This window comes from Fundulus heteroclitus, unplaced genomic scaffold, assembly GCF_011125445.2.
Source record: "Fundulus heteroclitus isolate FHET01 unplaced genomic scaffold, MU-UCD_Fhet_4.1 scaffold_53, whole genome shotgun sequence".
Classification (NCBI taxonomy): Eukaryota; Metazoa; Chordata; class Actinopteri; order Cyprinodontiformes; family Fundulidae; genus Fundulus; species Fundulus heteroclitus.
The window spans coordinates 1,789,047-1,806,209 of record NW_023396956.1 but is presented as its reverse complement, the minus strand read 5'-3'; the positions used below and the strand labels follow the sequence as shown (position 1 = coordinate 1,806,209).

Sequence of the window (17,163 nt, the reverse complement as noted above, 5' to 3'; positions counted from 1 at the left end):
GATCTCAGCTGCAGTGGAGGTCCATGGTCCACAGGAGACCCCGACCCACAAACGGTCAGTTAACGGTCGGATCAGAACCGAACCAGAACCAAAATGCCCCCCCCACCCCGTCCCCTCTCACCTCTCTGCCGGCGGCCACCTGGTGCTCCCACTGTTTCTCCATGTGCAGCTGTGTGGAGCTGCTGACGCTGGTCATGCTGCTGACGCTGGCCATGCTGGCGTAGCCTTCAGCCACGTAGTCGTCCTGCTTCCAGGGCGGCAGAACCTCAGCAGAGCCCGACACCTGCGACAGGAGGACGGTTTCAGCTCGTCAGCAGGAAGAAAAAAACGACTGCAGAGTCACTTTGGTTCTGACCCAAACTGTTTTTACTGGAGCAGTTTCATGGATAAAGATCCACACTGCAGAAAGGGAACTAAAAGTAAGTAAGATTTTCTTGAAATTAGTGTATTTGTCCTTGATTTATGCAGGTAAATAAGATTATCTGCCAACGGAATGAGAGTTTTTACCCCTAAAATAAGATAATTAGATATACTGCACTTGAAATAAGATGATGGAGATAAGTTGTTCCTATTGCAGAAATCTTATTCCGTGGGCAGATAATCTTCTTTGCCTGCATAAATCAAGGACAAATACACTCATTTCAAGAAAATGTTACCTACTCTTAGTTCCCTTTTTGCAGTGTAGCTTCTTCCTTTTCCAGAAAATATGAATGAATGTCGACTCTGACGAGCCAGAGACTAGAAGTGCACCGGTTTAGGGTGAAGCTCACTCTCTTCCTGCAAAAAGCTTGAAACGTGTAGCGGCTGAAGCGGCTGCCATGTTGGATTTAACAATGGCTGCCATGATTACACGTGTAGCTCCTAGCCTGGCAGCTATGGGTTCTGTAGCCATGATTTCTCATCACTGAAGATGGTCCCCATGTTGGATCAGGCCAGGTTTTCCCCTCTGAACCAATCCCTCATAACAAAGTAGATGTTTTTACATAAACGCTTATAAAACTCCATTTTACACAATGAGGGGATATGAGGAAACTAATGACTTTAGGTAAACCTGGCCGAGAACCCGTGAGACGAATTAGAGCAGAGACTGAACCGAGCCTTCTCGTCCAACATCAGTGTCTGACCTCAGACTTGCTTTGCAGGAAGAACGATTGAACCATAAAGATTCTCCTTCATTGAGGAGTTTGATCAGATTAAGCATCAAAAGGTGCACCACCTCAATAAAAAAGCCCATGTATTAACAACAGGATGTCATAAAGTTTCATTTGTGTGTGTAAAGGCAAGCGACTCGATGCTTTTACCAGCAGAGCCAGTCTTAAACCTGCTTCACACACATAAAAGTATTTTATAATGGTTTGGATATTTGAGTCTGAGATATAAGATTAGACTAAAAATGGCGATCATTATAAAATCCAATTAGATGTAAATTTTGACTACAAGAATGTGTTCGCCGACACCAAATACGGATCTATAGGCACCCTGAAGAAGAGTCAGGATCAGATTTAAATCAAATACGACGGCCATGTACTGGAGAGCATTTTTTCATGTGATCCAGATATCATAGTTATGCTCTCTAGAAAAAATGTAATTAAAAAAAATTATAATTAAAGTTAATAATTACATTTAGCCGCTGCATTAAAAGAGTGAAACGTTTCTGAAACATGTAGCTAACCTACATCATTCATCTCTATGGAAATAATAAAGTTATATATATATATATATATATATATATATATATATATATATATATATATATATATATATATATATATATATATATATATAATTTTTTTTCTTTTTTTCCCATCAAGTTATATTTTAGATTTTACAGACAGTAAACCTAGAAAAGGAAACAGGAAGTTTCATGGAGACTTCATAATTGACTCAGAAGCATCAAATGTTCCTGAAACGGTTCAACATTTCTCTGGAACTAGCCAATCATGAGGTCTATACACACAGGTGAAGCACCTGGACACGCCCTCACCTGTTTCCTGGTTATCACCGGAGACCTGACGGGTCTGATGGGCGAGACGGACATCCTGCTGGAGGGAGAGACGGGTCTGCAGAGGACAACGCTTCATTAAACCTCACGGCTCAGGTAGGGCGGTCTGACCCATCCTCACCTGGGCCTGCAGGCGGAGGCTCACCTGACGGGTGCGGGCGTCGGCCCTTTCACGTGTCTGACGGGTGACGGGGACTGCTGCCGGCCTCCGGTTACCTTGGAGACGAAGGACGGCGGAGACCTGGAGGTGGGCTTCGGGGGGACCCTGGGGGGGGTTTTGTGAGCGACGTGTTGGGTCATGACTCCTCCTTCCAGGTGCATCTCCATCATGCTGCTGGCCTGGAAGCTGGCCTCCATCTTCTGGAGAGCAGAGACACGTCTCAGGTTTTAAAGTGAGAGCTGCTGCCTGCACACAGACACGGCGGCCACTAGGAGGCCAGGACCACTCACCCTCTCCACTCTGGTCCCAGACGAGGTCTCCATCTGGGAGGTGGACATTATAGTCTTTGTTTTCTTCATGGGAACGGCTTCTTCACCTGCATCAGAGACACAGCGGGAGGATTAGCCCCGCCCCCAACCAGCCGGAGCCTGAACCGTAGCCTGGCCCAGCTCACCTTGGACCAGCAGCTCGCAGGTGGACGTGGCCCGTCCGCTGCTGTTGCCGGCCGTCACGGAATACGTCCCAGAATCCTCGGGGAAGGCCTCGGCGATCAGCAGACTGTACAGGTCTCCGTCCTGCAGGATCTGGAAGTCGGCGGAGCTCTGGATCTCGGCTCCCTCCCTGTAGAACTTCACCACAGGCGTCGGGATGCCGGAGACTCTGACGCTGAGCCTCACCTGGCTGCCCTGGCTCACCGAGGAGCTCTGGAGTCTCTGAAGGAAGGCGGGCGGCGCCGTCTCGGCTGCAGGGACACGGGACACGGGTCGTTATCCCAGAGGAACACAACCCGGACGTTTTAAACAGATTCAGACCAAAAACTGGAGAAGAGGACTAAACGAGCTGAGGGATAAATGCGGCGTGACCTCTGACCTCATGAAGCATCCTCCCGCTGAACCGTCTCGTTCTGTAACTGATGATTCAGACTCCATCATCTCATAATAAAGCCCAGATTCCAGTTAAGGAAAGCTATGCTGCAGCAGCTGCATCTATATCGGTTTTATCGCTGGATTAAATGACAAGCTCCGCCCACACAGCTGACGCCAGGTTAAATTTAGACTCAGACTGGAGCGCACCGCTTTAATTTAAACCTTTATTAATCTAACGGCACGGTTCAGTCAGCTGAACCTGGCTGGTCATTAAACGGAGGGACAAAACACCGGCTGCTGCTGTGAAGGTGAAGACGTGTGAATTCAGGAGCAAAATATATCCTAACGTTGCTCTGAAATCACAATAAATCATCCAAGAACCAGAATCTGACTCTAAACGGCAAAAACTCTTTTAGATGTAAAGTTTTTTCCTCCCTGTTTTGCAACTAAGCAGGAATATAACTTTTCCCCCCTTTGGTGAAAAGTTAAAATCTGTCAAAATGCTGTAAGACAACCAGACCTAAACTCAACGAGACTTAAAATTCATTACTTAAAATTTTAACTCTCACAGTTTTTTCATCATTGAGTAATGTGTTAATTGTAGAAATCTGACGTAACATTTTTGTTATTAAATTAAACACTATTAAAATGCACATATTTTGTTTTGTTTTCTAGTTGATGAATATTTAAAAGCAAAGAAATATTCAAGGTTTAAATAATTTCCGTTGCAACGATACATTAGCTGATTAGTTCTCATTTGAACCAGTAGCAGGTCTCTGTTTGAACATTCAGGCCACCGTAGCAGCCATGCAGTGTTTACAGCATGGAGCATATTAGACAAACAGGCTGATATAAATTATACAGGATGAAATAAATCCAGTTATTTAACTTAAAGCAGATTTTCTCTGTATTTGTATCTCAGTATTTTTTGCTTTTTTCCATCTTATTTCTGCCTCTCAGGTTTTTAGTCTCTAAACATGAATCCTCAGGTGGATCTACTGCCGTGTTTTCTTACAGCGGAGAGAAAAGTTAACTTTAAGAAATAACCATCAATGTACCTTTAAATAAAAGAGAAAACTGGGAAATATTTGTTTTAGAAAAACAATAATTGTTGCTTTTAGAAAGAAATTTCACTAAATGTCTCGTTTTATGACAGCTACAGACCAGCTCAGTCTAACCTACAGCAGTCTCACCTGTGTCTATGTCTCACCTGTCTCCCCATCCCACCTGTCTCTATGTCTCACCTGTCTCCCCATCTCACCCGTCTCCCCATCTCACCTGTCTCTCCATCTAACCTGTCTCTCCGTTTCACCTGTCTCCTCATCCCACCTGTCTCTATGTCTCACCTGTCTCCCCATCCCACCTGTCCCAGTCTCACCTGTCTCTCCATCTCACCTGTCTCCCCATCCCACCTGTCCCAGTCTCACCTGTCCCAGTCTCACCTGTCTCTCAGTCTCACCTGTCTCTCAGTCTCACCTGTCTCTCAGTCTCACCTGTCTCCATCCCACCTGTCCCAGTCTCACCTGTCTCCATCCCACCTGTGCCAGTCTCACCTGTCTCCCCATCCCACCTGTCTCTCCATCCCACCTGTCCCAGTCTCACCTGTCCCAGTCTCACCTGTCACTCCATCCCACCTGTCCCAGTCTCACCTGTCTCACTCTCACCTGTCTCCCCATCTCACCTGTCTCTATGTCTCACCTGTCTCCCATCCCACCTGTCTCCCCATCTCACCTGTCTCCCCATCCCACCTGTCCCAGTCTCACCTGTCTCTATGTCTCACCTGTCTCTATGTCTCACCTGTCTCCCATCCCACCTGTCTATATGTCTCACCTGTCTCCCCATCTCACCTGTCTCTATGTCTCACCTGTCTCCATCCCACCTGTCTCCATCTCACCTGTCTCCATCTCACCTGTCTCTCTATCTCACCTGTCTCCCCATCTCACCTGTCTCGCAGTCTCACCTGTCTCCATCTCACCTGTCCCAGTCTCATCTGTCTCTCTATCTTACCTGTCTCCCCATCTCACCTGTCTCCAGTATCACCTGTCTTCCCATCCCACCTGTCTCTCCATCTCACCTGTCTCTCTATCTCACCTGTCTCCATCTCACCTGTCCCAGTCTTACCTGTCTCCCCATCTCACCTGTCTCCATCCCACCTGTCTCTATGTCTCACCTGTCTCTCCATCTCACCTGTCTCCATCTCACCTGTCTCTCCATCCCACCTGTCTCCATCCCACCTGTCTCTATGTCTCACCTGTCTCTCCATCCCACCTGTCTCCCAGTCTCACCTGTCTCCATCCCACCTGTCCCACTCTCACCTGTCTCCATCTCACCTGTCTCTCCATCCCACCTGTCCCAGTCTCACCTGTCTCCATCCCACCTGTGCCAGTCTCACCTGTCTCCCCATCCCACCTGTCTCCCAGTCTCACCTGTCTCCCAGTCTCACATGTCCCAGTCTCACCTGTCTCTCTATCTCACCTGTCTCCCCATCCCACCTGTCTCCAGTCTCACCTGTCTCTATATCTCACCTGTCCCAGTCTCACCTGTCTATCCATCTCACCTGTCTCCATCCCACCTGTCTCTATGTCTCACCTGTCTCCCAGTCTCACCTGTCCCAGTCTCACCTGTCTCTCTATCTCACCTGTCTCCCCATCCCACCTGTCCCAGTCTCACCTGTCTCCATCTCACCTGTCTCTATGTCTCACCTGTCTCCCCATCTCACCTGTCTCCATCCCACCTGTCCCAGTCTCACCTGTCTCCATCCCACCTGTCCCAGTCTCACCTGTCTCCCCATCCCACCTGTCTCTCCATCCCACCTGTCCCAGTCTCACCTGTGCCAGTCTCACCTGTAACGAGGAGCTCGGCGGTGCTCGTGGCTTGTCCAGCGCCGTTGGTGGCTCTCACAGAGAAGCGTCCGCTGTGCGCGGCGTTCACAGCGGGGATCCTCAGAACAGCGCGGCCGTCGCTGAACGAGATCTGAACGCCGGGCAGAGCAGCGGCGGAAAGAACCTGGCCATCACGGAACCAGCTCACCTCAGGAACTGGAGAACCTGCGGAGGAGAACCAGAACCGGGAGGTGAGCCGTCAGAACCTCCCGGCCGGCGACCCGGTCGCCCCGCGCCTCCCGCCCGTCTTACCACTAACTTGAGCCTCGAACGTCGCGGCACTACCCTCTAGTGCCACGACGCTCTGCAGCGGCTGAGTAAAGGTCGGCGCCTGTGTTGACATCACGGTCGGCACCCTGAGGAAGAACACAGAACCGTCAGAACCAAGCAGAACCAAGCAGAACCTGACATTTAGGTCTCAGTCGTGACTAGAAAAGGGAAAACTAAACGTGGCGCTGCTATTTTTTTCCATTTGATTTTATTATGACCTCAACGTGAGATAAAACCATCAGGAAACTGGACCTTTGGTTTATTATCAACTGGTAATCAGATTAACATTTTCAGTTTAAGGATGAAATGTTCATACTTTAATTTTACCTACAGCTGAATTATTTTATTTATTTTATTTAATTAAACATGAACCCCTCAGACTGGAATCAACAGACTTTTTACATTAAGAGCAGCAGACGAGTTCAGCTCTAAGCAGAAATACTAGAATACCCACAGTTTTAGCAAAATGCTTAGAATAAAAAAAAAATGGAAGCATAATGAAGACAAACTTTGTGTCTAAATGGTTGAAAAATATTTGAAATAAAACGCCCAGCTGAGACAGAAACTGTCAAATCTGGATCATTAAAAATTAAACTGATTTCATGAAAACCTTAAAACCCTGAATCAAAGTTTCATCAAGTTTCTCTATTTGTTTCTACAGGAAACAAAAGTAAACTGTTTTTATTATAAAAGTCACAAATACAAAAAGTATCACTATAGCAAGAATACGTTAATAATACGATAAGTTTTAGTTTTAGTCAGGATCTGCAACATAGAGTATGAACTAAATAGCAGACTGATGCTGATTGGTCAGATTTAATCTGTAAACACAGCAACAGGAAGTCGCAGGCGGAGAAAAATGAGCTCCTTTTCTCTCCATACAGGTGTGAACATCTCAATTAAGATTAACTATGATGTCAAGAGTTTATTGGATCAGTTTAGAGACTTCTAACGAAGGATTTATTCTTACAGTGAAGAAGAAGAGCAGCTGCTGTAATGTTCACAAAGTTATTAAACTTCAAAATCCTGCTGAGTGTCAGCAGGTAAACCCTGAATGTGCCACAGGAAACAGGAGTACCCTGAGAAAACCAGCATGTACAAGGAGAAAAAGGGGTGTGGCGCAAACCCCACAATGAAATTTCAATTTAAAATTTTTAGGATTACATTTTTGGAAAATATGGATTTTATTTTGCCAATGAACTCGTTGGGCTTCCATGAAGAGAAGCAATGCTGAATATATTGAAAATATATTGTCAAAATATTGTAAAAAGGAAACTTTTTTATCAATTTGCTTTTTTTTTTTAAGTTAGTTTAAAGTTACACATGTGCAGTGAAGCCTGTTCTCAGCTCATTGTGTAACACTAGCAGCAAACATTTAGTTTTATCTTCATTGTTTACAGCGGAAGGGCGGCCATCTTGTTTACAGCTTGACATAAAAACAAGTTTTTTTTTAAAAAATCTTTTTTTTTTTTTGTTAAATGAAAAGAGGAACATTTCTTTGATTAATTGGATTTGTTATAATAAAATAGGAGATTGTATTTTTCAGCCATATTGCCCAGCACTAGTCAGCAGCACAGATTAAATCGGACTCTGGGCTGGAAATAAGAACGCGTCCCGATTTAACAGGAACACGAAAAACTCCAGAAACCTGGAAAACCCGAACGGAAAAACGGCAGCTGGGGTGGTTCTGGCGTCTGATCCGGATGGATCTGCAGAGGGTTTCTGGACCCGTCCAGACCCAGAACCGGTTGAGAACACATGGGTTCCCCTCATGGACCCGGTACCTCTCAGGTAGGGAGGGATGATGCTCGACACGCAGAGACCGCCTCAGAAACATCGATAAGTCGTTGCTTTGATCTAAATGGTTCTTGTTCGGCTCAAAATGGACCAGTTGGGTTTTGACCAATGTGGACCCGTCTGGTTCTGATTCACGCAGCACAGTCCTGTTTAATCCTACAGCACTTTGCATTGTCTTGTTACTGAAATGTGTACAAACAGGCTCTGACTCAGACTTAAGTTGGTCTGTTTGGACCGGGATCGTTCTGCTCATCCCTGAATATTTATGTTTGGGCCTCAGCGGTTCCGTTAGATTCTAAGAACATTCTGGGTAAATGATTGGACTAGTCCTGTTATGTCTGGTTAAATGGACACCAGAAGGCTGACCCAATTCTTCCCTCATATCACAGAGTCAAAATCAGGTTCTGCTCTTCAGGTTCTGAACGTTCAGCGGATTTAATAATATTTGGTTCTGGGTTAATATGAACAGCCTCACTTATTTATCACTGATTCATAAATCATCAGGTGTTATTCCACCTTAAACTTGTTATTCCACCTTAAACTTGTTATTCCACCTTAAACTTGGCACCAAAACCTTTCCGTTTTCCGTTTTCCGTTAAACACAGTTTATTAAAGTGAATCTGTGTTTTTAATGACAACCACAGACTGTTTTGTAGTTAAAAGTTTCTTCTATGGATGCAGGACATATCATTATTAACATCTCATGTTTTTTAATTATATATCAGTATTGTTCGTATATATAAATCTGACGTGTATGTCCAACTAAAGCAGAGAAATAAAAGTGGTCATTTGTTCACACTGTATAACAAGTGGAAAAATATATATAATATCGCTAAATATTATCATTATAATTATCAATATTAGCCAAAATGTCCAAATCAGTGCATCTCTGGTTTCTTCTGATCATTTTATTTATCATTTCTCTCCCCTTTACTGGATTTTTTTCTTGTACTTTTACTCAGTTTAGATGTTTTTGCTTTAAAAAGTGTTTCGTTATCAGAACTGATGTGAGCTGCTATTTAAATTATATTTATATTATATGAATCTATTTTGTTTTGATTCAGCGGGTCAAACCTTACAGCAGGTTTCCAGAACCAGAACCAGGAGCAGAACTGGTTCTGACTGGGCAGAACCCACCCCATCAGGTCCGAGCAGCACGAGGAACGACTGATGGTGAAGAATTAGTTAAACTCACTTAGACTCATTCACAATGATAAAGTAATCTAACTGATCATACTGTTATTATCCATTTAACTGTTTTAGATTTTTCAACTTTAAATTAAATTATTTGTTATTTTAAGTGTCAACTCAAGTTATTCTAAGTCTTATTTCTGAACGCTGCCCCCTACAGTTGGGCTCAGCTCATGACCAGCTGGTCCAGTCAGATTTAAAACAATTAATTAAAAAATAATGTATTTATCCCAGAGGGAAATTAAACCTAACAAACATGGAAACATCAGGTTGTGAATGTTCTGGTCCATCGTTGGTTCTCCTGTCTCTTCTATAAAGACCACTGTGAAGAATTAACAAGAAAACAGTAGGTTGTCTTTTTTTAACTTTCTGATATTTAAAGTCATCCTGGTTGGGATGTTAGTTGTATTAAATAAAAGTAATCTGGCTGTCCTGATCCCTCGCTCTTTATTCTGATAAATAAATCAGAAACAATCTGAGTTTCAGCAGAAACAAAACATGTTTCTGGTCAAAGAAGCTCATTAAAGTTGGTCTTAATTTCCCTTGTTCACATTAAATAATCATCAGGTTCCCTTTGGAGAGCAGGAAGCAACTGAAAAACAGTTTAAATAAACCACCTTCAGCAGACGATCAGAGCCTAGAACCCTGCAGCCCACCTCCAGGTTTCAGATCATCAGAAGGTTCTCCTGCAGCTGCTGCTCTCCAAAATAAGAGCCTCTGAGGCGCTGCTACTGTCAATCAGCCAGCTCAGCTCTATGGGGGGGTCTGTTAGTTAACACAGGACACCAGGCACTATAAATAACCCCCCCAGCCCCCAGTTTGACTGACAGACACCATGTGAGGCACATATCTGAGAGCTGATAGCCCTGCTGCTGATTCCCTTAAAAAGCCATCAGCCGGTGGGACGCGCTCAGCAGCTATTCTGGGATGTCTGCATCACCTCCAGCAGCGAGTGGCAGACCGCCTCAGGACGGCGAAAACCCAAAATCAGGACCCGAGTCTGTCCCGCCGGGGGCCAACAACTAAAACTCTGACACTCACCTGTCGGCACAAGGATGCCTGGGGGGCCCACAGCAGGGCGGGGTGCAGGGAATCTAAAATCTTTATCCAGAAACGGGTCAGAAAGTCCAGTAGAGCAGCTGAGCGGCGCAGAAAAAAACAAAACTACAGGCCGGCGCCGTGTAGTTCTGTTTTCCCTCCTGACAGCAGTCCCTCCAGCCGAGGCGTCCAGGCCGGGAACTCTGCTCAGGGCTGCCCACCGCCCGCCGGGGGCTTTATACGCCGCTGACATCACGCGGGGAGGGGCCTCTGATTGGTCGGTCCTCCGCCGAGCTGCAGGGCATCCTGGGAGGGACGATCAGGAGACACTTTATACGAGTCATCACAGCTGCTGCACAGAAATCAAGAGTGGAGCTCAGGAGAAATCTGCTTCATTCAGAGGAATCGGGTTCAGTCGGAGCCTAAATTCACGTGATAAAGCAGAACTAACGGGATGTGAAAACGACGTGAAACTATTTTTACAAATAAAAATGTGAAGCCGATGTTCTCCGTTTCTATTTTATTCAGAACTAATACTAGGAACAGCCTCTGGTGCAGAAAATGGTAAAAAGTGTCTTCACCCATAGACTTACATCTCTGTCCAGTCCTGTTTGTAAAATAACTCAAGCTCAGTCAGACTGGATGCAGATTTAAAATCAGTTTTCACTTGGCCTTGGGTCTGGGCTTTGACTAGGCCGTTATCACATGCTTTAATATAAAATATTCCCTGACATCTCGCTTACCCTCACTGTCCTGCTGGAAGTTGGACCTCTGCTCCAGCCTCAAGTCTTTTCCAGCCCCATCAGCTTTGACCAGCTTCACCGTCAAGATCCCACAGCATGATGCTGCCATGATGTGCAGAGTACGCTACAAATATAAATAAAATAAATAACATTACAATTTACCCCAACACTTTGAGACGGGAATCCACTGTAAAGGTCTTTATAATTTAAATTAATGGTAAAAATTGTAAGCAAAATCTAAGAATTTGCACAAAGCAACTGCCTCAGAAATGGAAAATAATTTCTTCACAAGTCTACACTTTAAAAAGGGAACTAAAAGTATCAGTAAGTAAAGTTTACTTGAAATTACTGTTTTTTTTTTCCTTGATTTGAACAGCTAAATAAGACTATTTGCCAATTGGATGAGTATTTTTACCCCAAAATAACGATAATTAGATATCCTGCTCTTGAAATAAGATCCATAATCCCTAATGTGTTGCGGGGGTGCTGGTGCCTATGTCCAGCGTTCACAGGGAGAGAGGTTCACCCTGGACAGGTCACCAGTCTGTCTCAAAAAATATCTTCTAAAAAAATATCTAAGATGATGATATCTAATATATTATTGTTGAAATAAGATCATGGAAATGAATTGTTCTTATTTTAAGGCAAACAGTCTTACAAACCGGATTCCAAAAAAGTTGGGACACTAAACAAATTGTGAATAAAAACTGAATGCAATGATTTGAAGATGGCAAATGTCTATATTTTATTCGTAATAGAATATAGATGACAGCTCAAAAGTTTAATCTGAGTAAATGTAAAATTTTAAAGGAAAAATAAGTTGATTCAAAATTTCACAGTGTCTACAGATCCCAAAAAAGTTGGGACAAGTAGCAATAAGTGGCAGGGGAAAGGATATTGAGCATATAATGAACAGCTGGAAGACCAACTAACACTAATTAGTTCAATTGACAACAGGATTGGGTATAAAAAGAACCTCTCAGAGTGTCAGTGTCTCTCTGAAGCCAAGATGGTAAGATGATCACCTATTCCACCATTGTTGCGCAGAAAGATAGTGCAGCAATACCAGAATGGTGTTGGCCAGCGTAAAATAGCAAAGACTTTTAAGTTATCATCATCAACTGTGCATAACATCATCAAAAGATTCATAGAATCTGGAACAATCGCTGTGCGTAAGTGTCGAGGCCGTAAAACTTTACTGGATGCTCATGATCTCCGGGCCCTTAAACTGTCAAGGAAATAACAGAATGGGCTCAGGAATACTTCCAGAAAGCATCGTCAGTGATCACAATCCGCCGTTGCCAGCTGAAACTCTACAGCGCAAAGAGGAAACCGTTTCTAAGCAAGCTCAGCCGTTTGCACTGGGCCAGGGATCATTTAAAATGGAGTGAGGCAAAATGGAAGACTGTTCTGGGGTCAGATGAGTCACGATTTGAAGTTCTTTATGGAACTCTGGGACTCCGTGTCATCCGGACCGGAGAGGACAAGGATAACCCAAGCTGTTATCAACGCCCCGTTCAGAAACCTGCATCAATGCACTGCAAAAACAGAGCTAGAAATACGTAAAATGTTCTTAAAATGAGAGTATTTGTCCCTGATTTGAGCAGGTAAATAAGATGATTTGCCAATGGAATAAGATTTTTTCACTTAAAATAGTAATAACTCGTCTCCATAATCTTATTTCAAGTGCAGGATGTCTAATTATCTTATTTTAGGGGTCAAAATACTCATTCCATTGGCAGATAATCTTATTTACCTACTCAAATCAAGGATAAATACACTAACTTTAATAACATTTTACTTATTTTTCATCCGTTTTTGCAGTGTGATGGTATGGGGTTGCATGGGTGCTTGTGGCATGGGCAGCTTGCATGTCTGGAAAGGCACCATAAATGCACCATAAACCTATGTTCAGGTCCTAGAACAACATATGCTTCCATCTAGACGTCATCTGTTTCAGGGAAGACTCTGCATTTTTTCAACAAGATTATGCCAGACCACATTCTACAGCAATCACAACATCATGGCTACGTAGGGGAAGGGTCCGGGTACTGAAATGGCCAGCCTGCAGTCCAGATCTTTCACCTATAGAGAACATTTGGCGCATCATAAAAAGAAGGCCCAAGACGATTGAACAGTTAGAGGCCTGTATTAGACATGAATGGGAGAGCATTCAGTTTTTATTCACAATTTGTTTAGTGTCCCAACTTTTTTGGAATCCGGTTTGTATTTACTTGCTCAAATCAAGAAAAAATACACAAATTTCAAGAATATTTTACTTACTTAGAGTTCTCTTTTTGCAGTGTATAATTTGCTACAGATTAGAATTAGAATTAGAGCTGCTCTTGGGTAGAAACAATTTTTTAGTCCGTTAGTTTTGACTTTATTGCCCTGAAACACCTCCCTGGAGTCTGAGGAGGTGATGGCCGGGTGGTAGTGGTCTCTGATGATGCTGTGGGCACACCATGTTAAATAATAAAACTGTTTGTTTGTAAAAAAGTGTATAAGATTGCATTCATGATGATTTACAACTAGTAGACCAGCGGTTCAGAAAAGGGTAACTAAATTTGAATCTACTGTGTCCTGGATTAGTTACCTTCAGTCAGGTTGGGCTCCTTAGACCATCTTTACATCTCTTCTCTACATCAGCTGAGCTCTGATGCTTTCACAGAACAGCTGGATTTACAGAGATTAAATCCCGCAGGAGGACTCCATTAAGGGGGAAACCCATTAGTAAGTTTCCTTCCTCCTCACAATTATGCTGTACTTTGAGTTTTTTAATTTAGTTTTTATTTATGTCTAAATAAATCATCACCGCTATACCGCAGATAGAGAGAACAGGATATATAAGCTAAAAGCCTGGGCTTTTGGCTTATATATCACCAAGATTTACAGTCACCAACATTGGAAAAATTAGACAAAATCTTATGTAAAATCTTTAGAATTTGTAAGAGCGAAATATGCTGATAATTTTCTTTTTTGAGTAAATTTATCTGCAGGTTTAATGGCCTGTTCTTGAATCTATACATAATATAATGCTGCCCCTTTATTATTATTATCATTATTATTATTGTTTCCTCTTCTTTTAACTTTGCTTTTCTTCTATATTAGGATATGCTTTACACACTTTCTGTGAATGCTGTTCTCTACTGGTACCTGATGTAATGTACAGTGGTTAAATAAAGTTTTTTGGAAAAACAAACAAACAAACAAAGTCACAGTCACCAACAGTGTACAGAACTCACATTTTAAATAGTAATTGTTAGTTTAGCAATTAACTTTCCTCCGTGGCTGTGTTCAGGTGGGGCTGAATCGCTGCCAACCAATAAATCACCTTCATCTCCTGGACAGTGAACAAAATATATGTCCAGTTTTTGTAACTTACCTTTTCCTTGCTCTATTATTTCCTTTTATTTTCGTTTTGCCGCTCCACTTTTATGCTTATATGAAGCGCTCATGTAAGTTTAGCCGTTAAAAATGCTCCGCTTAGTTTACAATCCGTTGCCAAGTTACCGAAGGTTGACGGTTGGTGGTGAGTTTTACCCACAATGCACCTGGAGAAAATATCGGCGATCCATTTAATATTTGCATGATAAAGTTAAATATACGAGTGAAAATAAAGCCAATCATGCAGAAAAACATTTTCATCCATCCTCTGACCCGCTTAGTCCCTCATGGGGTCGCGGGGGAAAAACTTTTTATTTAATATTTTACACCTACATCACTAAAATTAGTCGGTATTTTACAGTTTTCAGAAACCATGACTGAGTCCTTACTGTGTTAGCACTCAAACAATTCTCCGTAACGTGACTGAACTTTAAGTCGCTGGCGCTAAAGGTGTGTTCCGCCGTGTAAAGAAGGTTAAAGTGTTCTTATGATATTATTTACTTCCTACTTTACGGAACCTGAGATTTCCTGGACCCCCGCCCACGTAGCTCTTACCTTGATTAGCAGTCTGAGCTGATTTAGTTGTGATTGGATGAGATCTAACGCGCATCCTTCATATGAATCTAAGGTATTTTGGACATTAAATAATCAGAGACAGACTGGAAAATACAATGTAAACACTTGTTTTCACCCAAAAATACTTAGAAAATGTTTTTTTAGCAGAGTCCTAAATATCAGGAACCTTTTCAGTAATACGTCCTTAAATCAATCAATCAGTGTGTTTGTTTGTTTTAACTACAAAGTGAGCTGAATAAATGAATAAGCTAAAAAAAAGTCAGAACTCATGTGAACAGAGTCACTCCTTATAAATAACAGGAGGCACCTAAAACCCAACGAGGAACACCTGCAGTATACAAACATTATTCCCGATATGTTTTAGATGGTTTGGGTAAAAAAAAAAGATGGGACATAACCTGGGACATCTCTGATGATGTCATCGACTCACCTGCTGAGAACTCCCAGAATGCTCTGGGTCCCTCCTGGTTCCTCCTGTATCTGCAGAGCAGCTGAAGAAAAACCTCTGAAGATGCAGCTTGAAAAGGTTTTAGGTGGTTTTATACCTGAAGTTGCAGGTACCAACATCCTGTCATAAATTTAATGAACCTGAACCGTTCTGAATATTGCTGAACCTCCTCAGAGCGATGGCAGCGTTGACGTCTCAGTGGCGTGGAGGTGGGCGTCAGTACTGACTAAAGGGGGCTCTCACTCATTTAAGCTTGATCAATAATCATTTGCCATTAAAACAATTAAATAAGCTCCTTAATTGATAGTTTGTGGACTGCTGTCTGAACACTAATGTTAAGGTACATTTCTGTATTATTTGGCAATGAAATGGTTCTGCCTGAGATCAGTTCCTCAGAACAGTCCAAGCAGAACGATGCTGAAACAACAGATCTCAGACAGCAGTGTGGAAATGAGACTTTTGCGTTGGTTGCATCTTTCATCACACGGCGTCAGATTTCTTTGGACAGAGTGAAAATAGAGGAAAGCTTGAGTTTCTCTGCAGCAATCATTATCAGAAACACTGAACAGATTACAAACAACTTATGTTTTATCATCGGTTTTATCATAGACCTGCCAGTTTAAACAAGGTAAACAGAAAACTGGCTTGTTTGAGGCACAAACCTAACGTATCTTTGATTAATTTCAGATTTCTTTTTTGAGTAATTTCTAAATTAACTTCTCATTGACACCGTAAAGTCTGCTGCAAATCACCTTGAATGTTGGAGTTCTGTTCAGTTACTGCTGCTGCATTTAAAAGTTCCTGTGGGAAGAAATTAGTTCAGTCATCATGTTTGTGTTTATTTTCATGCCAAACATATCAAACAAATATATTAAAAAAAAGGCTGATTTTACCATTAAAACTCCTGTAATCTTTTTTTTTTTTTTTTAGATTACCACATCCTGGGTTTATTAATTTATTGCTTCACCACAAACCTGCAACTACTTAGATATGCTGTTGCAGCTCTCCTGAATAAATAAAAATAAATAAAAAACTTATTTAGTACATACTTACAAACTATTTTGCAGCTCTAGACAAATTTTATTATGTCGCAAATTGGCTCTTGGAATTGAAAAGATTGCTGACTGCTGGTTTAAACTGAAATTAATCCTCATTTATTAGAAAAAAGCCCCTGGATGCCTCTGCAGCAGGCAGTCTGAAGCTACCTGCAGGAAACAGTCATCTGCACAGTAAATGATTCACTAAATAGGATTTTATTCAACAGCAGAAGGTGCCTAAACAGTGCCTTAATTACATGATTTATCAAATCTCAGGTTATAAACAGCCAGTTTAACTCAGAATGACATGCCTTCAGAGTTAAATGGCGACCTGATAAAAACTTAGAAATGAATTAAGCTGAAATCAGTTTGGCGCAGCTCAGATTGTACATATCAGGATCTTCTTAAATCCCCGATGCATCCAGCAGAAATAAAAAGGTCAGAGTTGGACAAGCGGGGGGTCAGAGTAAAATCAGGTAGAGCAGCCAGAGCAGGACACACAGAGTCCCAAACCAGGTGTTCCAGTCCTCCATGATGACGTCCAGCGCCTCCAACACCAGCCATTTATCCCCAACACCGCTGCTGCTTCCTGCCAACGGCTGGGACTGCTCCCGGTCCCGGTTCTGGTCCCGGTTCTGGTCCCGGTTCTGGTCCCGGTCCGTGTGACGGGGGGACGCCCCCTCATGTGTGAACCTGCAGCGACCATGATGACAGGTGGTCAGACAGCGGGACAAGCAGCTGTGGCCCCTGATCACATGTGAGGAAG

The 17,163-nt window shown here is 42.8% G+C and overlaps 2 protein-coding genes across 2 annotated transcripts in view; both read right to left on the bottom strand.

Moving 5' to 3' along the window:
* Positions 1 to 10,445, bottom strand: part of ttn.2 (titin, tandem duplicate 2) — a 212,363-nt gene extending 201,918 nt beyond the window's left edge. Inside the window, 8 exon segments of the mRNA XM_036132592.1 lie at positions 122 to 283; positions 1,985 to 2,060; positions 2,148 to 2,362; positions 2,453 to 2,538; positions 2,617 to 2,904; positions 5,872 to 6,075; positions 6,163 to 6,266; positions 10,210 to 10,445. Coding sequence (XP_035988485.1) covers positions 122 to 283; positions 1,985 to 2,060; positions 2,148 to 2,362; positions 2,453 to 2,538; positions 2,617 to 2,904; positions 5,872 to 6,075; positions 6,163 to 6,253 — 1,122 coding nt within the window. The 5' untranslated portion in view covers positions 6,254 to 6,266; positions 10,210 to 10,445.
* A 6,149-nt stretch (positions 10,446 to 16,594) lies between these two features.
* ccdc141 (coiled-coil domain containing 141) overlaps positions 16,595 to 17,163 on the bottom strand; it is a 30,791-nt gene continuing 30,222 nt past the window's right edge. The window contains exon 23 of the mRNA XM_036132595.1: positions 16,595 to 17,144. Coding sequence (XP_035988488.1) covers positions 16,859 to 17,144 — 286 coding nt within the window. The 3' untranslated portion in view covers positions 16,595 to 16,858. The remainder of the gene's footprint in view (positions 17,145 to 17,163) is intronic.